Source organism: Pseudopodoces humilis, chromosome 8 (assembly GCF_049639895.1).
Source record: "Pseudopodoces humilis isolate 2021_Gansu_Grassland_sample_001 chromosome 8, ASM4963989v1, whole genome shotgun sequence".
NCBI classification, from domain to species: domain Eukaryota; kingdom Metazoa; phylum Chordata; class Aves; order Passeriformes; family Paridae; genus Pseudopodoces; species Pseudopodoces humilis.
This window is the reverse complement of record NC_142207.1, coordinates 19,500,513-19,528,292: the sequence shown is the minus strand read 5'-3', so window position 1 is coordinate 19,528,292 and position 27,780 is coordinate 19,500,513. Positions and strand designations below refer to the sequence as shown.

At 36.2% G+C, this 27,780-nt stretch overlaps 1 protein-coding gene across 1 annotated transcript in view; it reads right to left on the bottom strand.

The window, feature by feature from the left end:
* MYO3B (myosin IIIB) overlaps positions 1–27,780 on the bottom strand; it is a 199,164-nt gene that overhangs the window by 146,815 nt on the left and 24,569 nt on the right. The window contains exons 4-9 of the mRNA XM_088058818.1: positions 25,564–25,747; positions 23,781–23,915; positions 20,416–20,520; positions 20,053–20,152; positions 16,423–16,499; positions 3,769–3,914 (exon numbers count right to left, since the gene is read on the bottom strand). Coding sequence (XP_087914944.1) covers positions 3,769–3,914; positions 16,423–16,499; positions 20,053–20,152; positions 20,416–20,520; positions 23,781–23,915; positions 25,564–25,747 — 747 coding nt within the window. The remainder of the gene's footprint in view (positions 1–3,768; positions 3,915–16,422; positions 16,500–20,052; positions 20,153–20,415; positions 20,521–23,780; positions 23,916–25,563; positions 25,748–27,780) is intronic.

Below are 27,780 nucleotides of genomic sequence, written 5' to 3'. Positions count from 1 at the left end.
TTGCAAGTGATTTTTCGTGATACCTTAAGAGATAGTACTGATATGATGTAACATTTCTCATAAGATAACATAGTTTGAAGAATTTATGGACCTATTTTACTTTAAAAAGCTTAGGTGTAAGGATATTTGAGAATCTTTCATTTTGTAATATTTTTTCCAAAACTGACACACCTAAGTAGTGACAGCAGATGGAAGAGGTTAAAAGTATCAACTCCCAAATTACCAACTTTGCTAGGCCACCTTCCTTTCATAATTTAGACCCTTCTGTTGGAGATTTGAAAATATATTCTAGGCAGATGACATGTTAACAGAATAATTTCATGGTTCAGTGTCTTCGCAGTATGATTTATCTCTTATCTCTAGGCACTGCAGGTCCCTTTTCAGGAGATTTATTAGTTAGATACAAGAATCCATTTTGATGAGGGAGAGTATGTGCATTATTGCAAAACAGAACATTAACATGTGCGCTAAGATAATGCCTCCTTCTCATTATCAGTCTTAAGAAAAGTCCCATCCATGTGCTATCACAACTGTTTCCAAGCTACTGCACCTTCATACAACAAAATGTTTATGTATGAAAGGTTTTTAAAATTTGCATTAGTCCAGGAATTTGTATCCCCTTCTCTTCTAAATCTACATAATGTACATAGAAATAAAGTCCAAAGTCTAATGAAACATGGACTTAAAAATTAACTGGCATTTTCTTTTTCACTCCGCTTTTGCTATCAGATATTTGCTGCAGACATTACATTTTTTGTAGGACAAGAAACGTGTTTAACCACAGGAAGATGCTTAAACATCTGGCTCACAGCTCAAGCCATATTATCAAAAGTATGAAGTTAATACCTAGACACCTTAAAAAAACCCATTGTGTTTTTTGAAAACAGCATCCAGAATTTCCTGTTATGAAACACTAGTCAGGTGTTGAGGGAAGTGCAGTACAGTGGGATCACATTTTTTCACGTGTTCAAGTTGAAGTACTCAGTGATTTTTGAGGGTTCACCTGTCCTCTAAGAAATAAGCTATTTTGTTGAGATAAATTCAGTCTCCAATTTAAATGGGCATAGGAGGCCTCTTCATCCCACAATGCCATAAAACACATCTTGTGACTCTGCTGAATCCACAGATGCGCTCCTTTACTGACCCCTGAGCTATTCAGTGTGGAGATTAGTCCATCCCTGGTCTAAGTTACATAACACAGACGTGAATCTGGAGGCAGTAAGTTTAACAAAGTCCTTGACTTGAGTTCTACACAAGAAGATATTTCCAAAGATCTTGGGGTTATGCAACTGCTCTGACTGCCAGTACAAAGTTATTCATCTAATGGTTGATTCAAATCCTATAAAGTCAAAGACTCGTTGATTTAAATTATACTAATTTAAGACTAAGGTCTAGCTCTGCTGCTCACTATGTTGAAACTCAATGCCAAGGCTAAAAGCACAATTGGCTCTCACTAGTAAAAAAGCCAACGACTAAACTGACATAGAAACTGAACTATCTGAGAACAGAAGTCTACAGAAACACACACAGAAATTTCTGTATCTAGTTTTGACAGTTTTGCCATTATTAACACTTTAAAATATTCATGAGAACTGATTATTAAACAGTGCTTGATAACAAAACTTGAAAACCACTGCAAAGTCTTCTGCTAATGCAAAGTAACTAGCATCACAGAAAACAGACCAGTCTAATACACAGAAGGAAGTAGAAAGATACGGATCAACTGGAGTCAAAAATGTAAGTGAAAAAGGAACTAACTCTTGATAACTATCTGAGTGATGTCTCAGTGTCTTTTACTGTAATAGCAATGTCACCTCTTCTCCAAACTAAAGTCAAATCAGCCCAATCAATAAAAAATTGTGAGAACACATACAGAAATCACATACAAAAATCAATGAATCAATAGTTCATTACATCTACTGCTTGTTATTACCCATTACATGTATTGTCTGTTCTTTGCAGAACAACAAAATGTAGGGAACCACAGTCACACCATTACTGTGCTGAGAGGATTTTGGATTGAACAGTGTCAGAAGTTGAGCTCCAATGCTTCTATATGTCACTGCTGGACACTCAACATGCAGTGGTCAGAATAACCACTTTCAGTCTGAGAAGAGCCTCAATGCTCATTTTGAAAAGGCTGTTAAAATTGTGGGCATTTCAGCCTAGTTATCAGGAACTGGTCTGAGAATACGTCTGAGCTGCCAAGCTACTCTAAGAGGGGAATGCACCTTTACGTTATATTTGCTATCCCTCTGAACTGATTTCAAACAAGCACCAGGAGAGAAGCTCTGTCTCCTATACCCCAGATGCTTATTGCCATCCAGCACTCATCATAGCTTAGTTCATCTAATAAGAATGCACAGTTAGAAGCAGCAGGGCTGTAGCTCATATAATGCACAGCAGAGAAAAATACCTCAACTTAAAATTTGATACTATTCTATCTGGTAAATGTACACATTATTTGATTAATAAGATAGATAATTCACCTTTGTTTTGCTAAGTCATAGAGATGCAACAGCACATAGAGAAAGAGGTAATCTGTGGACAGAAATCAAAGACTCTACATGCCCTACTTTATGTATCGTTCCTATTGCTTGCTCTTACTTTTGGTACCACTTGTGTCCTTTTAAACTGTTTAAGCACTGCTAAAATTTTTAGATATTGTTTTAGTAATCTGAAGCCTCCCTTGCCTTAACTGCCTGGACCTGTTTTACAATCATGAAAAGGCAACAAGATCAACTGCTGCTTCGGTATGAATAATTTTGGAAAGAGTGATGGTAGTTCATGTCTGAGCTGGGGAGAAGGAGATAACTGTATGAGCCAGAACCCAGCACAACTGCATCTGCATATAAATAGACTTAATCAGAAATGCAAATTGCAATCAGACAAAATTTTAAAAGCCTATGATAACTGTGTAGATAACAAAAGGTCAAACACTTGAATTGCTGAAGGTTTTAAACTGTTAAGTCAGTGGTGATTCTTCATGAACCAAAATGTGGAAGACTAGTATATGCCAGCCTAATCAATGACAGACAATTCCTATATTTCTTCTGTTATTAAAACTCTTCTGTTGCTAAACTCTGTCTTGCACTGTCAATCTCAATTTATTCAGGAAGATTAAATGAAATGAAAACAAATGAAATCAAATATAGACAGTATGAAATAATATAGCTAATTTACATGACTATATATAGAAAGAAATTGATACCCTTTTTCATATCCAGTCTAATATAATTCATATTGGATTGTCCATGGATGACAATCCAAATCTTCACATTTTAACATCTTCAGGTAAATGAAAAAATAAATTATAACTACAGTTTGCTGAAACTGCCAGACTGCATCATAGCACTGTCCAAATTGCATGTTTTTCTTTTACAGTAAAACAAGCCTAAGACTCTAGGGGAATAATATTTGAAAACATTATTTAACAGTTAAAAATGTTGGCTTCTCCATTTGAAAGAAACGTTTTCATCAGTAGTAGCTAAGAAAAGTTCTATTGGAAGGAAGATACTTGGATATTGTTATGATTTTGTATTCTAAGGTAAGAATAAAAAAAAATAAATCTTTATAATTTCAATGAGTTCTAAATAAAAATTATTGTAGAAGCCAGAAAGGAAAAAAAAAATCTTTAACATTGCAGCTTTTTTCTTTTTGTAAAGAGATTCTTAGGATTTGAAGCACAAACATTTACCAAGTATTTCTCCTTTGACTAGACTGCCTTTGAACAAACCCGTGAGTGAAGAGAGCCATCTAGTGCCATACCTTGGAATTTTAAAAAGGGTTTTCACCGGATGCATGTCAAATAAAGGAGGGTCTCCATCCCCCAGTTCAATCGCTGTTATTCCCAAGGACCATACGTCACATCGAGCATCATATGAGTAGTCGTATTGCTGTTCACAAGCAATGACCTATCAGAAGAGAAGCAGAGAAACCAACGCTTTAATCTAATTTACAATTCGTGTCATCCAATATAACATGAAAGTACTTTTTTGAGTCACATCTAAAATGCTATGTAGCTATCAAATCCATATCATTTTGCCTGTATATACCAGACAGAAGAAACACCACAAAAAGGTAACAGTAAATTAGAAATCTCTTAGGTTTGTTTTCTTTAGAAACAATATTTTTTTAAAAATACATTAAACTTCTTGGGATGCTTCAAATATCTATACAAAGAACATCAATACTACATTCTTTTTTTGAAAGAACGACTTACAGAAGCCTGTTATAATAGCAGAGAACCCTACTGATGTTATTCTTATTAACCTCTATGACTATGCATGAGGATAGACCGATTTGCACAGCTGTTTTTTAGATAAGGATATTCCAACAGTAATTTCTGCCCTTTTTTGTTTGTTTGTTTTTTGTTTTATATTTAGTGCATTTGAGTAGTTTAAAAAAATCTTAGGTAACATACCATGTACCTTGTCTAAGAAAAATGGAAGTAAGCAGGAATCTCTCCTTGGATATCAGAACTGTTTTACATTACAGACTTAATGCACACTTCCGGCCAACTCACAGATCACGTTCTAATATGCTAACTATTCATGTCAGCTGAATCTAAATGTGAGATTCAAACCAAAGTTTAAATTTAGCCCTTATCTTTACAAAGGGATGAGACAAAAATTGCAGCTTCACTGCATTTTATTATAATTTGGAATTTTGTCTCAAGTTTGTCTTCCCAAATCTCAACAATTAAACAATTACTTTGAAAATCTGTTGAATCCCTGAATATTGCTAGTATAAACTTCCATGGTTTTTCTCATAGTTTTTAAAGTATCTTTAATAATTTGTACTTAAGATAAAAAGAACATATCCTAGGGTGGCTGTACCTATGTCCTAGAAGAGATTTTTTGGTTTTTAACTTCTGTATAACTTCTGAATCCTTGTCTAAGGGCTTCAGTTTGGAACAACACTTTGCAAAGATTGCAACATGAAAATCAGCAACGTGAGTAGCCACTGGCTGAGAGTCACCTGTTATAAAAAATCCTTTCCTGGAGAAGCTGATGATTCCATCTTAACCTCTTAGTTACTTTATCCATAAACTGCACCTAACAAAGGCATTCCTGGCTCTGGTAGTGATTCTTTCCAACCACAGAAATTGTCAGTCTCTTATTTGGGACTGTAGTGCACTCACTCCTTATTTTACCAGAAATCGAATCTTGAACACAGTTAAAATAATACTGAAATGTTTGGAGGGAGGTTTGCATTAAAGATGCACATCAGTTAATTCCTTTTCTTTTCCTAGAGCAAATCAGTCAAGAAAAATTAAGATGCTTCTGAATTTCGTATCAATGCTTTGACAAATGTTGAGATCACTCTATCTCCTCAACTTTTCCAGTTAGTATGCCAGAGAAAGGGGGAAAATGAAAGTAAGCACTGCAAAAGAGGATTCTGAGATTTTTTCCTTCAACTTGAAGAGGCAGAACTTTGTTAGTTAATACAGTGTTTTTCAAAGTTGTCACAAAAGATCATTTCTCCATCTCCCTTCTCTTCAACAGAAGGTCTTAAATAAAAGCTCTGTAATCATTTTTAGTTCTTCAAAATGTTCACTATAGCCTTGATCTCATCACAGAGATCACTCTATCTCATGAAGTATGGACAGTAGACAGTTTCTACAGAGCTCAAGCAGAGTGCTTTAAAACACACCCGTTTCAGAGGCCTTTATGATAATTTCATTTTCTTATAACATTTGTGAGAGAAAAAATGCAAAAATCTGGTAAGTCAGTGTAGAGATCCATCAGAGATACTTATATATTATGAAGAAGCTATCACTGAAATTTTGCTCAGAGATTGAAGAGGAAGCTTATATTTCTTGTTTATTTTGGGGGTTTTCTATACAGTATCCCAAATCATCTGCATATTCAATACCATTTCCTCAAAAAAAAATCATTCAAGTTGGCTTCCAAGGCCATGACTTGGAAGCTTATCCATATGTGGCTAATTTTAAGCACTGTGCTCTCCTTTCATTTTAAACACATGAAAAATACTTACCTGCTTAGTATAAAATGTTAGAGCCCATTTCCTGAAGGTGAATACCTTGGAAGTTGCCTGGATTCTCATCAGCCAATTTGTCCTTTGCAAATCCTTGTCTATTTGTTCTCAAACTTTATGATGCAGAGAAAAACATTTTCATTTTTGAAAGAAGGAAAAAAAGGACCTGCTCAAGGTCACACTGGACTTCAGCAATGCCACACACATAGCTGGTCTCCCACATTCAAAGATACCATGATTTTTCCCTACAAGCACATCACAATTGCTTCTAACTACAGAACGATGACAAGCTTTGCAGTATATCTTGGTCTTACAAAGTTTAACAAACTACACTAATAAGTCTTAGAGCTTTTTTCACCTTCACAGTATATTACCTACCAAAGAGAAAGGTATGTTCAACACATCTTTGTGTCTTCTGCTCCACACCAAACAGATACACTCCAAAGTATGTGGCACTATAATGACACTACGGCAAAATAGTGCCTTTCTAACCAAGGGGAATTAGACATCATTAGATTCTCCTCCATTCTATTATAGAGTCTATGGTGATTATTTTAGAAAAAATAGATCCCTTAATATATATTATTTTTTAAAAAGAAATTCAGCCAGTGGACCATCTGAACCAGTATGTTTTAGACCATTAGCTTGACAATAGTGAGATTAGCCTCACAGAAAAGATAAAAAATGATACTCTCTTCACCCAGTATGCAGAATGTACATTAATTTAACAATCACCTTGGTTTGAAACAAGTATTCAGTATCTGTGGAACTTATTATTAGAATCTTACCAACTTGTGTACAAGTTGTGTACAAGAGACACTTTTTTCTTGAAACATCTCTACTTTTTGTTGGAGTTTTGGAGCTGAGAATACCACTCAGCACAGCTGAGGCCTGCTCTACCCACTGGGACATGAAGACAGAGAGCCCAGAAGACATGAATTGAAACTGAAGAACATGTTATTCCCTTTCTCTTCCTTGTGTAAAGACATCACATTTGTACTAATTTTATATCCAGCAAAATCCTCCCCTGCTTGTAAAAGTGAAAGAGAAGATGTAATTTGCTCTGCTGCAAACATTATGTTCATGGCAAAGCTTCAGGGGGTTATGTAGCTATCTTGAGATTTGCTAGTAAACATCATGGGAATAAACACCAAGTCTTTCAGTTCAGCATGGGCTGGCTGCATGCACACAGTGGCCTGGGTTGCTAAGGAGACAGGCTGTCATCTTTTGTTTTAGTTGTAATTTCATCACGGTTTCATGCCCAGGCATACTGCTGTAGGTTGAAAAGCATTCAAACACCAGACAGAGAAACAGAAAGTGTGATTGCAGATGTCAACACTAATTGTGCTGAGGGTCACACCGGCACAGAATGAGGGGACAGGGAATTCAAAGGTCTGGAAAAATGGTACATAAACAAATCAGTCACACTAAGTGGAGGTAATTTAGAGAAGTCAGTGCCTAGGCATTCCGTGTGATTTATAAGTTGTATAGAAACACAAAAATTCACAGAGATACACAAGATGACTTATACCCTGACAAGAAAACTTTATATTAAAGGACATATAATTCTCCTTGTTCTGAAATCAGTACAAATATTTCTCTGAACTTCAACAAGTGCAGCAGCAGATCAAAGGTGGATTCAAAAGAAGGAAAATAATTAATAGAGAGAACTACCTATTTTTTGGACAGTGGTCATACTAACTTGTGCAGAGAGAGGAACCTATACACAAGTTCAGGTGAAGCAAAATATATGAAACCCTTTTAAGTTTACCCAGAATTATTAGAAGTGAACTTACTTTCACTTTGCCTTAGTACATACAGTGTCTGTACAAAGTAGAGCTGCAAGCATACGCTAACAATAGCAGTGCAGATGTGCTACCTGGAGATGACTGCTGCACGATTGGCGCTGCTGACCCACGCGCAGGAAGGAGCCTGGAGCTAGCAAGGCTGCTGCTGCTGGAGTGAGGCAGTGCTGGGCTCAGCTGACAGAGCCAACTAAGCAGCTTATGTGGTGTGTGAGCCCTGCTGAGAAGCACTGCGCGTGGAAAATTAACGTGGCGCTAAATTGTTACCCTTGCTGCAAGGAAAAGAAGATTACCAGCTGTGCCAGTCAAGTGAAATGAAACAACTGAACTTCTGGGCTCCATCTTACACTATACAAACCAACTTCATTTGTTTACATTGGAAATACAATATTAAATATTCTAATTCCTATGTACCAAAATCAAAAAAGCCTTTCATGATAGAACACAGCAGCACTGGGGATACTGAATTAGACAAAACAAAGTGATACTTATCTATCTCTATCACTCCATCACTTCCTCTTTCCCTCTTTACCTTCCAATCTTCAAGCACATCCATATATTAAAAAAAAAAAAGCAATTTTCCATATTCCTGCATTTTCTTATTTGGATTTCAGTTCCTTATTTTGGACCACTATACAAATGTTACCATGGTATACCAGAAAATTATTAAAATTGTTATAAATGTTCCCAAAATAAGTAGTAAATAATATTTTGAATAAGTCCTATAAGTAATTATCACAATTATTGTTGATTCATTGTAAATTAATTATATGTCAAGTAGTCAAATTTTACCAGCTGTGAGTAATCTATTTTTATTTTTAACTCACCCAAGGGAAATATTCCTGAGACCATTAGACTGCTCTGGCAACAGGCTACATTTGTAGGTAAATGTAATACCTTTTATTGGATCAAATGATATAGTAAGGAAAAACAGACAGGCTTTCAAGCACACAAATCTTGCTTTTATACCATGACACCATCACAAACTCAGTACTGCTCATAGTAATATAATTGACACATTTTGCTTCTGATCCACAGTTTTACTCCTAACTAGTAAGTATATCTACTACACAACTCACACAGATTTTCAAATGGTCTTTCACAAAGAAAGCAAAAACTAAGAGTCAACTCCACCCTCCTAAGTAAACATATTTCATGTAGGCAGCTCAGTGCAGACCCATGTTGTATTGAACTGCTTTTCTCTGATGTTTTGGGTGTGTTGTTTTGATTTGTCTTTCAAATCTTTAAACACCCTACATGAAAGCTTTACAACCCCTCCATAGCTGTTAAAACAAAATAGAAACAACTCCTCCACATCCCTTCACAAGACTACAGCTATGTCATGTATGTTACTGGCAGTGTTCCCTGAGGTTCCCTGGCCGAGGTTTCCTCCAGCTGCCATGTACTTTTTCACCTGCCATGCTAGACCTCCCAGGTGGATGTCTGCTCTCCTGGAGCCAAAGGAGGAGGAGATGCATTCTGCTAGACTCTGCTTTTGAGGGAGAGCTTGCTGGTGCTGTCCCACTGCACTCTCTGCCTCTCTTGTACGTAATGTCCTTTAAAGTTTGAAACCTCTGTATTCCAATTCAGCCTTCTAAATCCACTGCTTTTGTTATGGCCTTTAAGCAACTTGAATACAACTCCTTACTACAGCAGTTTGTTAAAGCTTTGGTTTGAGAGTCACAGAAAAAGAAGAAAGCAGGGGAAAAACCAGGACAGAAAAGGCAATTTCCTTAATTTCTTTAAAGAAATATAAATCTGTATTCAGAAAAAGAAATCTTTTAAAAAATCATCTGTCAGCTCTCAGAAGGTGGCATCTCAGTCACAGGCATTTCAATCATGTGCAGCCATTTAGAGACTTAATTCAACCTCACATTCTGCCACTGACCTGCTGTAAGTTCTTAAGCAAATCAGTTCACTTCTATGTCCCTCAGTTCACCCATGCAGTCTTACCTTATCTATTGGGAGCAATTGCTCCCACTCTTCCCCTCATGCCTTCCCACTGTTACACTTCTGTAGTTGCTCTCTGGCATGCCTTTACCTAGTTCCACATGAACCACAGTGCTGCACTCAAACCTGATGCTACACTTCAAGAAGACAGCTAATATTTCCTAAAAATAATTGCCAGTACACTGCAGTGTCCCAGCACCTTAACCTCCTGAAAAACGGGATGTAATTTCATAATGTACGTCAAGAGGGAAATTCCTTTTCACCCTAGGCTTAATATAATATTATCTATATGACAAATTATTTAATGCTACTTACATTCAACTTTAACATTTATTTATTGCATGCATTATTTTTACGTCATAAATGAGTAGAATTTTCAAATATTTCACTGTTGATTAATCATGATGCCACATACACACAAGTTCTATAAAAGCAGCAGCAGATTTTTCTATTTCCATCTGTAAAGTTTTATTCTAAGGACAATTGTTTGGGGTTTTTTTTGTAAATTGTGCTTTCAATCTTATCTCATGTATTGTAATTTACAAAGTAAAAAGACTATAAAATTGAAAAACTGTAATAAGAGCTAATTTAATAATATTTCTCTCTTATCCTTAATTACACAAGAATTGTTATTATACTTTCATGGAAGATGTTAAAATATTTTCAAAACTTTCCTCATTAGAGAAGGTATAATATTATTTATCACAAAAAAAGCATAATTTTCCACTGTACAACTATTTTCAAATGGCTTTCAGGCAGAAAAGGGTGTATATATTCTTGAAATCTATATCCTGTTTATACTAAATGGCAGATTCCTACAGTTCATTATAAATCAGCATGTACAAAATTCCTTGCTTAGGTGGCAATTAAATGTACAGTGAAATTGTGCATATGCAAAAAGCTAATTTTAGCTAATTGACCTTGAATCTCTTGCTGTAAGCAAAGAGCTGGCAAATAGGATAGGATGAAATATGACAAGATGAGACTAAACTAAATTGCTTCATGGGAATGTATCACTATGTTTAGAGTTAATTAAAAACATGAAAGATGGAAAGGGACTTTTTACAAGACCATGTAGTGATGGAATAAGAGGGAATAGATTCAAACTGAGAGAGAGTAGGTTTAGATTAGATATTAGGAAAAAACTATTTACTGTGAGGGTGGTGAGGCACTTGAACAGGCTGCCCACAGAAGCTGTGGATGCTCATCCCTGGAAGTGTCTAAGGTCAGGTTGGATGGGGCTCTGAGCAACCTGGTCAAGTGGAAGGTGTCAAACCCTAGTGCAGGGGACTTAGATGATCTTAAGGTCCGTTCCAACCTAAACCTATTCAATAAGACTAGGTTAGTGATGGGATAATCCTTTTTATGCTGTTTTCCCAATTCAGTATTTAACTACATATTAAATATATTTACAATTCAATGAATTTTTTCACAAATTCTAAGACCTTTATAGGACTTAGAATTTGTGAAATAAATATCAACTTCAGCAGAAAAGTTGCTGTGAGGTTCTGTAAAATTGTATTTTTCTCTTTGTATATTTTTAAATTACATTAATGAAAGTTACTTAGTGAGGTGCTTTTTCACCAGCTAGTTTTGTTAATTTTTCATTAGATTGTGCAGACACATAACTTCGTACTGAAACAATGCAAATATTATTCATTGTTTCAGGATTAGACTTATTTCACACACACATGATCAGATTTAAAGTTTAAAAAGAATACAAAGGAACATTGGAAGAAGAAAGACAATTTAAGCTGGTCACCTAGTGTTCTAACACTTTGGAAAGTTATTCTGATCCTCAGATGTACTTAATTTTATCCCAGGAGAATGCCTTGATTCAGCAGAAGACAAGGAAACGTGTGTCTGAGGCAATCCTACTAATCATTACTTCCTCCTGCCAGCATGGTAACAAATATTCAAAACACAGAGCTGAGACAGCTTTAAATAATATTGTGACATCAAAAATATCTCAAAATAGGAAAACAGACCAAATATTTTACCTGTCATTAACTCATTATTACAGAATTCATATATCTTTACCACAATATCACAACCTTTCCTACGGATGTGTCTGATATGTCATATTTCAACACCTAATCCTTCAAAGGATCAACCATGCTTTAATTATGTTCCTTTTAAAACATAAGTATACATTTACCAGGGTCAATTTTTTAGCAGTTGTCAGTAAAATATAACAGCATATTCCCAGCATATTCCCTGCAGTTTTAAATTAACTTCAGCATCTCTCCAGTTCTTTCTGACTTCAAGTATCTTTTTCTATTTCCATTCTTGAAATTAAATTTGGATCAAACATGTACATTTGTATATGTACATATATACACAAGGAGCACATCATCTCGAGTGTGATCATATGGGATACATAGGACAACCAGGGGATCAGACCCAGCCAGCAGAAAGGGCAGGTCCTGCCTGCTACACCTGACCTCCTTTTTTGGCCAGGTCATCTGCCTAGTGGACAAGGGAAAGGCTGTGGATGTTGTTTACCTGGACTTGATGTCCAATCTCCTACAGCATACTGCTGGAAAAGCTGGGAGCACACGGCTTAGACAGGTGCGCTCTTCACTGGGTTAAGAACTGCCTGGATGGCCAGGCCCAGAGAGTGGTGGTGAACTGTGCTGTTGCCTCCATTGTGTCCAGTCACTAGAGGTGTCCCCCAGGGATCAGTGTAGGGCCTAGTCCTGTTTAATATCTTTACTGATGGTCTGAATGAGGGGATTGAGCATGCAGCACTATAGGATGGGGGCAGAGTGGCTGGAAAGTGGCCCAGTGGGAAAAGACCTGGGGATGCTGGTTGACAGCAGCTGAACATGAGCCAGCATGCCCAAATGGCCAAGAAGGCCAGTGGCATCCCAGCCTGTATCAGGAATAGTGTGGCCAACAGGGCCAGGACAATGACTGTCCCCTGCACTCAGCACTGGTGAGGTCACACCTCGGGTGCTGTGTCCAGTTCTGGGCCCCTCAGTTCAGAAAGGACATTGAGGTGCTGGAGTGTGTCCAGAGAAGGACAATGAAGCTGGTGAAGGGTGTGGAGCACAGGTCCTGTGAAGAGCAGCTGAGGCAGCTGGGGGTGTTTAGCCTGGAGAAGAGGAGGCTCAGGGGACCTCATCACTCTCTACAACCTGCTGGAAGGAGAGTGTAGCCAGGTGGAGGTCAGACTCTTTTTCAAGGCAATCTGAACCAGGACAAGAGAACACGGTCTTAAGCTGTGTCAGGGATGGTTTAGGTTGGACATTAAGAATTTCTTCACAGCAAGGGTAATTAAACATTGGCATGAACTGCCCAGAGAGGTGGTGGAGGCACAATCCCTCAGGTTCTTAAGGAAAGACTAGATATGGCACTCAGGGCAATGTTCTAGGTGACATAATAATTGGTCATAGGTTGGACTCAATGATCTCAGAGGTCTTTTCCACACATTTGACTCTGTGATTCTGTTATATTGTGGTATTCTAACTGAGTCTTGTTTCAAGAGTCAAGTTTTCAGCTGGACCATGATAATCTAATCATATGTGTGGAAAAAAATCTCCAATTCTATTTGAACTAGGTTTTGCTTAGTTGTGCACTGGAAGTTGAAAACAAGACATGTTAATGCTTAGAATCACAAATGTAAAGGTAGTTCAGTACAAAAGCTTCAAATCTGATTCATCCTGCTAGCACATAACACAATTTATTTCAGTACTATAGAAGCAGATTTTAGGTAAGTGCTTTAAGTGTTTAGTAATAGTCAGCTGTAAACATACTAACACTATCCTGTCTTATTTATCTTTTATTGGTAAGCTTGTATTCAGTGTTTCAGTTTCTGAGAGTCTATGTTTTTAAGTATGAAACAATATTAATTAGGTTAAACAACAACTATTCATTTTCAGTGAAAAGCTTTAAAGCTGCTCTCAAACTAACTTATCCTTATCACGTTTCTCTGTTGCTTCCTCACAGCCTAATTTTTACCAGTATTTTCATTTTTCAGCAAAATTTTTGTGACTCACAAGCTCTGCTCAAAACAAACGTGCAAGGACAGATCTTTTTGTGTCCTGATACTGCTAAACAAGCCTCAGAGTCATCAGAAAAAAAGAGCTAGGATGTCTGAGTCACTCAAAAATTAAGCAGTTAAGCTGCTACTTTGAGTGCTGCCAGTAAGAACATTGAGTTGAACACCTTCCTTACACCACCCTCAGTCATCACTATTTTCCTCTGAACCTTTGCTGTTTCAAGTACTGTGCCATATAATCCCTTTGATATGTTTTGCAAACTTAATCTTAAAATATGGTTTTCTTCATTTTACAGACTGTTCGTGACCCAGGCTGATCTAGCAATTCCACTTTCCTGTGTATTTGTCTCCTGCTTATATCTAGTTATTCCTATCTGTCAGCTTGGAACATCCTGCATCATTCTTTTCTGGGTTTTATGTTCCTGGGGTTTACATTGGAAAATATTTCTTGTCAGCTTTATTCTATTCTGAAACACTACTGTAGTGTCTTCCTTCAAGGCAAGCTTTTTCATCTCCCCTCTTCACTCCCCCTTCAGAATAAATCCATCTTTCTCACTGCCAGATGAGATCCCATGATTACCTTATGAATTGACCGAGGTACCTATGTTTCATATGTAGACAGTTAAAGTTCATTTAAAAAATCCTTTCTATTTCTGTGATTAGCAACATTTCATTCCTCTACACTTACTTTATGATATTTTGGGGCTTGACATAAATTATCTATGTCAAAAACCTTTAGTCAGCAAGATTTTTTTGCAAGTGAGTGCAAAAAAGTGAGTTAAGTGTCTTTCTAGTGTTACTGATCTCACCACAACCTCATCTAGAAAATACTCTTCCTAATAAACTGTTACCTAAGCACACCTTTTCATTTTATTGCAGTTCTAAATTCCCATCTTTCACATAAAAAATTTGGTGCATATTTTAAAAATACCAGAAATATCTCCTCAGAAATGAAGTAAATTGCATCTTTCACATCACTTGAAACCTGTCATTTATATGAGCCACTGCAGTGACTTGAGCAAGCATGTTATGCAACCTGTCATTTAAAAGCCATTTCAACAACAGCATAATGGATATCTAAGCACCTTACAGCTGTTTTGCAGATTGGCAAGGAAGCCTGGCATGTCTCACACAGGCATTTAAATGCGATATGGGTTACTATGGTTATGGTACTGAGTTGGTTCTTCCAACAGATCTTTTCAAAACAGGAAGTATTCAAAGCTACACCTGTTCCTCTTTGATATGCCATGTACATAACATACTTTGGTTACACATGTGCTGTATTTTCAGGTCAAAATTTTTCAGATCAAAATATGATCTAAAATATCTGCTTATCTCATTGGCTTTCTGCCATGAGAATAAATACCTTCAACATAGCAGGGAAAATAAATTTGGTATGATTACTGCCCTTGATGGCAATTACTCAAGCAAAACAATATAATAAAAATAACCTTTAATAATCCATGTTCAATAAAATCTTTCATAATATGTCCCTTATTATCTATAGAAGTATTTTATAGACATCTCATTTTAGAAATGTCTTCAACCAAGGTGATTCCATAAATAATGCTTGCACAGTGGTTTCTAAGGTATCTTGTGTCTCCTTTGTGATGTAAACTGGTTGTTATGGAGATGGCGAAATATCAACCATTCTTTGTGAGACTGTGCAAGATCAATTTTAGACCCCTTACAGCAGTGTCTTTTCTCTGCTCAGCTATAATGAGCCTTCCTTAGCAACAAAAATAGAGGCATAAAAAGTATGAAAGGTTTTAAAACAAATGTTTGCATGATACTTTTAACTCTTCAACATACAGAAATAGACCTGTGTGCATTTGTAATACATAAATTCCATCCAAAATTCCCCAAACTTCATGTGGCCTTTAACAGAAAAGAGGCTTGTACTGTTGCAAAGGCTTAACAAATTACAAATAGACAGACCACTCCTGTTTCAATTCTTGTTTTTAAATTTCATAATCCATATCTTCCAGAAGTATTTTGTGTTCCTTAAAGCAGGGTGGGAAAAGATTGATATTTTTCACCCCCAAGTTTGGTAAAGTACAAAATTTTGTTCAACTATATGTTAAAACTTTTTAGAGCTTCATGAAACAGAAGGCAAAGGGTTATGTCTGGGTATTAGTATGTATAATTATGTAAGTAAGATACTTGAATATGGGCTAAGATACCTGTGCACTATTTTCCTCCGTTTTTTAATCTATGCTAGCCCATGTGTCTAAGTTGAAAGGTCCCCAGTCAACAATTAAGGTTAAAGAACACATAGATCAGTCAGGGTTTTGCAGTGTGCAAGACTATAGCAAGACTAGAAAGAAGGAATTCCTCCTTCTCCTCCCAGTCCATATTTACATCATGGACGAGCACCCCAAAACATACAGTATTTAACTGGAAAGTCATAACATTCCTAGGACTCACAGTTATTTGTAGGTTTGCTGCACTTTTCTGGAAACACTACAGAAACTAAAATAATGATTATTAGAAATCCATTTTGTATACTCAAAGTATATTATTTTTAATGAACAGAGGACAAGATGTAAGGCAGAAACACAGCCAAAAGGGAGGGAAGAAAAGATCCCCTTTTACTATGGGGAAGTGGCAACAAAGTGTGCATTGCAAAGAATGGAGACAAGCCAGTCAGGCGCCATTGCCTACCTCAGGTGCCATCCAAAAGGGTGTTCCCACTGAGGTGTTTCTGCGCAGTCGTGTGCTGGTGAGCTGGGCTGAAACACCTGCAACAAAACAGATCAAAGAAACTTGGCTTCAAACTCATTGTCATTTTGGTAAGTTTGTTCCAAGTATCTGGAAACAAAATCCAAACCTGTGAGCACAAGCTGCAGAATGCCTGGCCAAAGTAGGTGCAACTTATTTGTTTGATCAATTCCAGCTTACTGTTTTCTTCAGCGTTTCTGAGAGATTTTTTTTCTCTGAATGATTCTCAGTTTGAAGCACTTTTATTCAAACTCAAAAATTCAATTGTCACATAAATATCCCAGATTTCTTTCTGCTGTTTTAATAAGTATAAATGGGAACTATTAAAATTACAACTTGACTTCAAAACTTTTGTTTCAGAGATGAACTGCCCAAATACCACAGACCAAAAATTTGTTCACTAGCGTACTTCCAGAGGCTCCTGTTCAATAAAACACTTATGCACTTGCTTAAATCTTTCCCTAATGAGAAAAGCTCAGAAGCTCAAACTCACACTGCAGCTTGTACTTAGGGAATTAAGCACACACTTAAAACAAAACATTAGCTTCAGAGCCTTGCTGACTGGGCATGAACTACTGAAGCACAACTGAAAAAAACCAAAAGAATGAACTAGTGTGCAATCAAACAATGTTAACAAATCAGAATGAACTTTGACAGCAAATCTTCTGTGCTCTGGTCAACATATAATTGAATGAATTCAGTTCAGTAGCATTCCAATGAGGTGACACAAAGCCAATATTGAATTAGAAATACATTTTGCTTTAACATTTTTTTAAAATAAAAGCCACAGTGGTTTGCTCTTTTGGCATTACCCAGAGACAAAAATGAGCAGAAACACATATAAGACATATTGACTGCTGCCAATAAATAAAAACATGAGATTCATAAATTAAATTCTTTGATTTCTGATTCCAGCATTTAATTTTATATTTGTTTGTAATTTTTCAGTGTAATTGCAAGTCTTCCGTGAGTTCCTGAGTACCACTGGGAAACAGTTAATGGCTAGGTCATACAACAAGCCTCTGTTCATTTCACTGTGATCTCTCTTCAGCCAGCTTAATTCATAGCTGCTATCAAGGGATATTCCAAAACAGTGTGCAATACCAAAGAGCTGAGAGAGGGAGAGCATGAACAAAAATGAATTATAAATTGCAGACATTTTGAGTCAATTTACTGTGACCATCATTTACTTAAATATATTATGCTGTCGACAGCAGTTCAGGGAAGAAATGTGTGTCACACTGAAAAAAAAAAAAGCTGTAAAGTCATGCAGTAAAGGAAAGAAAAGCCTCAACTAAAGATATCTGTGTAACCCTCTCTGTGACTTAATATCCATATGTACAGCCTTGAATATGAAGCAGCTCTTTTTAGATCAAGATTCTGTCTCATTTTCTGGACTGAATGGATAACATTCACTGAATAGGTCATAATTTGATTGTTTTTTAACCCCACTGATTTGATTTCTTGTTTCTTATTTCATATATCCAATCCTATACTAAATTTGAAATTATTGTTTTCCTTTTCTTTTGACATATTTTCTTCCCCACTCACCAAGCAACAAATCTACTTAACATTCCCACAAAATGGCAGAGGATTATTAGTTCCAGGGATTAACCTAAAAATATCCAAAGCATCCACTGTGTTTGGGTACTTAATCTGAGATCTTTGTTTTCAGGCACTCCACAAGCCTAAAGCAGAGCTATAATAGATCTCATCTGCAGTTCAAGAACACACAGCTCTTCTGCAAAGCAGGACAAGATGTTTCAAACTGCCTATTGGGAAAATGAGGAACTGAGTTTGATGTAAGTGACCCTCCAGCATCACAGAGAAACACAAGCAGAAGCAAGAATAATCTCCAATTTGATGTCATTCAACTGTCTCAACTGCAAGTCCCTTCTCTTCCTGAATTCCTTGCAATTTCACTATTTATCTTTCACTTTCTGCAAAAAATGAGACAAACCAGTTCTACACGCAACATGACCCATGACTCAGTCCTAAATCGTTCCCAGAGACTGTTCTGTGGCTATAGCACTGGACAAGACAGGAAAAATAGCAACTTAATAAAAGCTTGTTACCTGACATTTCTTTAGTCAGCAAGCCCATAGATATATGGGCATTTCTTGGCATTTCCTAACTGTTAAACAGTAAAGAACACTCGAGATTTAAGTCTCATTTTTTTCTGAGCCTGTCATATCTGTTGTGATTTTCTAATGCTACTGTGCTAACTTAAAAAGTAGGAGAAAACCCCTGAAACCTAAATGTGGAATCAGAGAGACCCATGGGACACCAGAAAGACTGGGAGTCTCAGTTTCCCTGCCATCTGGGGTGGCAGTACACAGGTCTGTCTTAAGGCCTTTAATACATCTGATAAAAATATTTTGCTTTGGGGAGAAAAGCAAACTTTTCCAACAATGCAGTAAAACCAGATTAGACTGCCAAAATTCCCCCAAATGAGAAGGGATCTTCGACTCTTCTATTACATCAGGGACTCACTCCAAGTTTTGCTTCAGGTCTCATGTTTCTCCTAGCACTATTTAAATTGCTGCCTTTACAATTCAAAATAATGAATTTTTATCCCTAGAAGATACTAAGGAATCTCGTATGTGCCAGCTTCCTTTAGCATCTCAAATATATAAATATGTGTGTTAAATTTATAGTACTGTGTCATCACCAGTATACAATTTTATTTCCTCTGCATAAATTTAATATTTTATGATTTTTAAAAAATATTATTTGCAGATTTTTTTTGACGTATCATTCTACCCTACTCTCACTTATTCAACATTTTTATTTACCTTGGTGCACTACTAAACAAACATATTATTCACACACTATTTTCAATGGTGATGACATTATGCATTATACAGTTTCATTAATATATCATATTACTAATAATCTGCTTCGGTTACCTTTAATAAAGTTGTCCACTCCCTTGCATACATATCTGAGGGACTAAAGCATTTATTTTATTTTTTCTACGTGTGTGTTCAAAGGAATAAAAATTGGACTTTAAATCTATTGCCAACTCCCTTTCTATCACCCTCCCTCCCTTTCTCCTTGTTTCTTATGACGCATCTAGACTAGCAATGCTCAAACTTAAAAGCAATAATCACAAATTAAATGGACGTTGAGTTTTGGACCCAAGGGACTATTTTACCTTCTGCTCAGATGGGAAAAATATGCTTAAGGCTATCAAAAGCCATTTCAGAAATAATGGTTCCTTTTCATATGCAAAAGGCAGAATATCTAAATTTAAATTAGAAGGACAACTGCCCTGAAATTGACATTTCTTCTGAAATGCAAAAGAGCTTTGTAAATAAAATGCTAGCTTCAGAACTTTTAAAAATTATTAAATTATGTTTAAGCTTTTAACAATTAAAACTCTACTGATTCTTAGTTAGAATTTTTATTCTTGCTGTAATCAGGTTTCTATTGCATTTTCCTTCTTAAAATAATTCTGAGTATGCTTCTGAAAAAGCCTTGCTGTGACATTCTGCCTTCCCAGGGGAAAGTAAACAGATGCCTTTAGCTAAACTGCATGTATCAAAAAAACAAAGGGGAAGTGGTCATTACCAAAGTCAACGAGCTTGACTCCACCTTCTGTTGTCAGAAGAATGTTGTTCCCTTTCACATCACGATGAATGATCCGGTTATTGTGTAAATGCTGAAGGCCCTATATACCGGCAATAACAAAAATAAGTTTATTCCCTTATCTAAAAACAATTACCCTGCTATTAGGGAATGTAATGAAGAAAATCTGTGCATACTCTAAAGAAACAGCTGTCCACTGGATTACATGCCTTTATACAACCCCTGCTGTTGTAACAGCCCATGTAATATTGCTCACATTACCATACTTTATAAATGGAAAATGTAAGCATGTGATACGTGAGCTGCACCCTCTGCTGTCATTACAAGCCCAAGGAACATCCTTACCAAGAGAGCACCATATAAGATGTATGAGATTATAGCTTCATCCAACCTTCGGCCGCACTTCAGCAGGCCTTTGACAAGCTCTGTGACAGAACCTCCATTGCACAGCTGGAAAGGGCACAGTTGGGAGAAGGGAAAAAAAGCAAGACAAGTCCTCAGTTACTCAATATACTTGTTTAGACTATAAACACCTACTATGCAAAACTGTGCTAGAACACAAGTCTGGGAACAACAGAACTCATTTTATTCATGATGTGAATATAAATCACAGCAGCCTGAGTGAGGGGAGGGAAAAGAAAACTGAAAATTGTAAAGTGTAATTTATAAAATGCAACAAAAAAGATAAAAAATATCAAAATAATATGAATAGGAGTGTATTTAAGTGTTAAAAGAGGATTCATAAATCAAATTTACATTATTTGAGTATTTTCACAACAATACATGCATTGTCTTTTTGAAAAAATCCTTTTGTGCAAAGGTCAGACAGAAAAGATTGATGCTCTTGATAACTGGGAAGAAATAAATTAGTCATTTTCAACTTTCACTCCATCAATGCTCCTGATGGCAGGCAATATAAAATAGACAGAAGCTATATCTCTATACTCAGATTTGATGCCATGTGCTGTCAACAACCGAGAAACATTCTAATCCAGAGAAGCAGCATCTTGCAAGCATTTTCTACTAATGGGCTGCTAAATATCAAAAGAGGAGAAAAGGTAAAACTAGCATCTTTGTAAATCAATGTTCACATCTGAACCTTAAGATTACTGTCCATACCATTTTAAGCAGGTATTAATATCCATTCTTTCTCCTCTCTCTTTCCTCTTATTACCTTGATATTCACAATTGAATGACCAAAAAAGAAAAAAAGATGGGAGAATTGACTGCCTTTCTCACACTGAATTTTCTCCTCTATGCTGGTTTTTGTGGCCAGCACCCTTACCAGCATTTCTGCCACAGAATCACATGCATTTCAACACAGGTTCATTTAACGTTATCAGTTTAAAATACTACAGTATAAATCAGGAGACTAGTATGAAGTTAAATTATCATGATTTGCATCTTTCAAACAGCTTTTATGAAAAACTGTGTATCAGTCCAACCAATAATTTCTGTTATATGCTAATAATTATTGCTAATCTCCCCTTGCACCAAAAAAATTTCACTAGACTAGAAGTTTGAGTTCATGGAAAGGACCTTGAAGAAAATTTCATCACTTGATACATTGATAAATTCTGTAGGAATTTGACTTTGATTTTTAATTTGTTAGTAGGGAACATTTTTCTTACCTTTCATAAAATTTGTGGGACCATTCAGGTCAAGATCAACGAGCAAATGTATTTACATGAAACTGCATGTTTTTCTTCCCATAGCTAACCATTTGCTGACAAGTCATTAAGCTAAAGTTTTCTTTGTATTGCTTTCATTGCATTAAATGTTCTATTTAGACAGACTATACTAAATTTATCTCTAGCCCTCAAAAAAAATAGATAAAAATATGCCCTAACTTAAAAAAAACCCAAGCTGGTTGCAAATGATAAATAACAGACTGACAGCTGTTTGGTAGGATATGGTAAATGAATGCCTGACTCAAAAATATATCCCACAAACACTACTGCAGCTGTCTGTGACACTATTTTTGAAACTCAGCAAAGACTTCGAACAAAATGAATATGAAAACTTTCTTACCACTTTATGCTTAATGGTAATTCTTTAAAAGGTGGAGAGATGCACACTGACATGAAAAAGTAGAGAAGTTTGCTTTACAGTTGTCCAAGACTTGCATCATCATAAAAATACTAAAGGTGTCCACTTTTGCCACCCTTCCTTATCACAAGCACTTATCAAAGTAATGTCCTGCTTGTAGTGAGTAAAAATGGCAAAACTGTGCTTAAAGGAAAAGAAACTCCCCTTTTTATTGGAAGTTTTGGAAGTCATACAAAAAATTAATGTATTTCATCAGACTCAGGAATCAAAGCCTGAATACTTTGTATACTCCCTTTTAATGAAAATGTCCCATTAATTTATAATATCACAAATCACTGCTATGCATGCATAAATCTGCTGTAAATTCCAAGGGAAGGAATAGTTTGTCTGGTAAATTTTTCCATATAAGGAAAATACATTTTTTATAATGTCAAATTTCTTCCAAACTTTGGATTATGTGCACCAAAAGCTACCTAAAATGCACATACTGAATTGATAGAGTTTACACACACATACAACTTAATCAAATTCTACATGTGGTTTTATTTCAGAGTATATGATGATTTTGCTCTATAAAATTCTATCATTTGGCATTTAATGGACCTTTAGAGACAAGACTCTTCTATTAAAAAAGAAAACATAGAGGAAATCAAGCCCAAACTCAACACAAAGCCAGCATGCATACAAAGAAACCAACACCAAATTAAAAATACTAAGGTCACTTTTCAGTAGTTTGAAATTTAAGAGGAAACACATTCAGAAGTTTTCATTTGAGCTACATATTGCTCCAGTACATAGAAGTTAGATCTGTTGGGATTCCACAGTTTGTAGCGGAAATAAAGATTCCCTATTCTGATGCTAGTCATCATTCAAGAATGGGGAGTGGAATTTTTAAAACAATCAATAATTAAAAAGTGAACCCTACTTTTTTCCAGTCAAGTTATGAAAGAAAGAAATGCTTGACTAGTTTGTTACTGCTCATCAGAGCAGTAACTGCCTGTGCAGAGTTCTGCATCCATTAAGCCTGGAAAGAAATCCTTATTTTACAACCACTTTGGCAGTCACTTAACTGGAAACAAGACGACCAAAATACATTTGCCATTGTAAGAGAACTGACTGCCACTGAACAAGAAGAGTTAATAGAAGGCATTTTTGTTGCTAGGTTCCCAACAACAACCAGCCAGCCCCCAGTTTAAAATTACCATAAAACAGACTTTCCCATTACACTTTCACTGTTCACTTTTGCTGTAGGCAGCTTGTTAACTCCCCTCCGTCACTACTTCATCATCTTTTGCATTCCCCTCAAATGCCTGAGTTCCCCAAAAGCTTAGATAATTGTCTTATCTAATGTTTCCTCTAACAAAAAAAAAAAAAAAACCCAAACAACCACAAAAAATAACCAAAAAAAAACAAAAAACAAAAACAAAAAACCCCAAAACTTGCTTATTTTTGGAAGCAGAATGTAGCAATTCAAACAGAAATTAAATGCAAGACCATTCCCTATTAAACAAATTTTGAAGTTTGGATGTGATTGTCAATAGTAGGCTACGACAAATGATCTATCAGAAAATCATGAAAGCCTGTGACTCTTATAGCATTAACGGACAAAATTCCAACCACATTTGCTAAGGGAGAATGTAATATTGTCAAAATGTTTTTACCTCAAGTACTAGCCAGAGCTGTCCTCCCACATATTGATCTGCTTTGTAAAACATCCCATAAAATCTAACAACATTAGGATGATTGGGAAGAAACTGCAAAATATTATATTCAGCTTCAATTTCTTCATCTACATCCTAAACAAAAAAACACAAATATACAGAACATATAATGACAGTGACTCCAAATAAAGCAAGAATGAACTCTCGTGGATAGAAAGAACTAATTTTATCTTAGTTTGCACTTCTAAATAGTTTTACTTTAATGAACATAAAAAGTACACTATACTGGACATTTAATGCATATAGAATTGTGCCACTTGTGCTTTTCTTGCACACAAAAAAGTGAAGCCTGTGTAAATCAAGCAGCTGCTATTTAAGAATTCTTTGAGTACATAATATACTTCACAAGAAAATTAAAAATCATACTTAACTTTCCACAGTTGTCCAAGTAAGACGTTCATACATGTATGACTTTTAACCTCTTAAAATCATGCCTGTTTTTAACATATGAGCTAAATGTAAATGCATGAACCTTTGACTTTTTCCTTTTTCTATGGTCATCAATAGGAATAAACAGAAAAATCTCACTAAGCCTCAAAGGGGCCACCAATAAAACCAAATACATTTTTATGATAAAAAACATACAACTGAAAAAAACAAAGAGAGAAAAAACATCGACACAATACATAAGAACATTTTACTATGTACTTGTTAATGAAAGAATTCGCTGACATTTACAAAAAAGTGCTTATAAGAGCATACAGGAAAAAACTCAGAAGAGTGCTTATGTAATGAAACTATCCTCACTCCCACACAAAACTGACAATTAGAAAACTGAAACCTGTGCTTTCCACAGATGGATAAAAGAGAGGTCCCAATACCACCTGCTCCAGCTAGGGTTAGGGTTATGCCTAGGGTTAGGGTTCCGAAAACCACAAAGCCCAGATCTCCAGCCACTGTGTAGCTACAATAGACCTGCCAAACTGAAAACTGCCCCTAAATAGCTCCTTCATAATGTTTTGCATGGCAGCTGACTCTGCACCTTTCTTCTATACAAACAAAACCATGAAGAATTTTAGTGGTGGTTGATGATAGAATCATAACAATTTTTAGGATTTATTTTCACCCAGCTGTCATGATCCAACTCCAGCTTGATCTAACCTGAACAGCTGGCAGTTAAATTTTGATTTGCAGAGTAGGGCCTTGGTTCTCATCACCAGCTTCACCACTAGCTTATGGGATGTTAGGGATTTAAAACCTACTAAAACCAGAGATGGAATAGAACTAGCTCTGATGATATGGGATGTGCTCTTCTCATTTTTTCTTAATTTTTGCCTCCCACTGCTATGTGCTTATAAAAGGTAACTCTAAAATATCTTTAAGTTCACAGTGTTTTTGTGATGGGAAAAGTAACTCTTTCAGAGAGTACACAGAACAAAACAAGAGCATTAAGGTTAACACCATCTTGTATTTTCCCTGCCATACTGGGCCCTGTGAGGAATGCCTTCTCATAATTTGTATGTTCCAAGCAAAGACAACTAAATTTGTTGCAGAAGAAATTACACAGAGCTAAAATAGAAACTAGGCAAACACTGTCATCAAATAAGATGATGAAATTCTAAGACATCATTCAGTTGCTGGTACTAAACTCCTTCTATAAGTGGATTCTGTAAAACTGTTCCCTTCTGGATGTTCTCAACATCTTAAACATTTGATTTATATTTCAACTCTAAGTATTCTTTTAAATTCACATTGAAGTTAAAATTTAACACTTTTTACTTACATTGACAGGATCCAGAATCTTTACTGCTGCCAAGCTTCCATCTTTCTTATTAGCAACCTTATAGACTTTACCATAAGTGCCTTTCCCAATAGTCTCTATAATTTCCCAGGTATCTGAGGGATCAGCTAATGATTCTAGTCCAATCATACTGGCATTATATTGAAACAATCCATACAATGGCTTCCTGGAAAATAAAGCAGACATACATAGAGTGGGAAGCCCTAAGTAACGCAGTACTAGAGAAGGCATCTTATGATAAAGAAATCAAATATTGTCCTAATTTAAGAAGAAATACATGTAGAATCACAAATGAAAAACAGACAGAAATGTAAGATCACTCAGTGGAAAGAAAACACTGGAGACCACTTCTCTGTCCTTACTTTAGTGTATTATTTGATTCAAATATTGCCCCACATACATACCATTCTAAACACATTTTAATTGAACAAATACTGACAAAATCTACCTCTTCTTCTATGCATACTCTTTTAATGGACATTTTACACAACTGAATTAACAGAGCTCATGAAATGAGGTCCTATTTCTGGTTTTAAAAAGCTATGTCAGGGCTTTTCCATAAATTTGTGTAATGCTCTCTGGAGATTGCCAGACAGGCATTCAGTAGGTATAGCCTCATTATGTCTGATATATACAACAAGGCTACATACAGTTAACAAAAATTAATACTGAGCTGGCTGGTATCATAAAATACAAGCTAGCTTGAAAATGGGCAACAGGTACATCACTGGGATGATCTGTCATTGCTGAGATGCTTGTCAACAATTGCACTTGTCTCTCTCTCTGTATGCCAGTGGGAGTGTGTTATGGATTGTTACACTGAATACCTCCAGAAGATCTACAGGTCAGGGCACTTGTTTCCCCAGACACTCCTGAATGGATCCTGCAGCAAATGGACAACAGCAGCCTATGTAAAAGGCTCCTTCCCACCCTGGAATTACATACATGGTAGGTTCTGGTGATTACAAAAATGACCTTTCCAGGATTTCATGTAAAGTAGTGAGAAGGTACATCCTTTCCCTGAACTGGAATTATAGAAAGGAAAGATGAAATTTAAGATGGTATTAGCTTAACTTTCTTATATTAATCATTATTAGGGAAGCTCACTGGTTGATGGCTTCTCTGAGAAAGAAAATTTTTTGCCCATTTGGAGGCTGTCAGAAGGTATATTAGTTATCTGTATGCTTAACCAGGAGATGTAAAGTCCAAGTGTGTCCGATCATTAGAGTGTAATTGTCACAAAGACAACTGAAGACAATACCATCACTGACTGCAAAAGTTCCCAATTTTTGGAGATGGATCAACAAGCACCTCAAACATACACTTAAACTTTAAGGTTTGAGCCATTTCTATCTAAACACACCTGATATCTGCAGATCTGTCAGAAATAATTTTAAAAACTGTCTGTCTTACCTCTTCACCATTTCTAGCATCAGTGACAAGCAGAGAAAACCTCTATTTCCCTCCTTGGTAAACCTGTACTTGCACTAAAGCTGGTGCCAAATAATGTATGAAATTGCTTTGGTTTCTTCACCAAAAAGAAGGGGAAAAAAAAGGGGGGAAAAAATGGGGAGTTAAGAAAAAAAAAAGCTAGATTCACTTTAATTTATTTGCTCTAATAATGTAAGTGATTAGGACAATTCCTCAATATTTGATCCAATGCAGCATGCTGCAAATAAAGAAGAGTATCCTGAACACATAAACTTAGTACATCAACAGAGAAGCAGGTGAGGTGATTACAGAGGTGATTTCTGTGCAAGCAGTGAGCAGACTGTACCATACGAACTGAAGCAGCAGCTACAGATATGGAGGTCCTGATAAGCCAACCTCAAGAACAAGGTTTGCTTGCAGGGTGGGTGTGGTGGAGAATACAAACACGGGAACAGTTCCACCTCACCAAACAACCCCGACACAATGTACTGAGCACATGGTTTTAATACTTTACATGAAACACTAAAGACATTCAAGTTCAAAGAAACAGAGGAGAATAGACTGGAAATAGCTTTGATACAAGGAAAACAAAGCCAGACTGATATTTAGTTCTCTGTCACTCTAACTACCCTATCACACAGATTTGCCAGAAATGCACAGCATTCTTTGTACCAACATAATATTATGATATGTCCGTCTATGCAACTGTTGCAGATAAATACCTTTTTCCTTTAAAAAGAAAAAAATCTAATGTCATTGCCTGCTCTT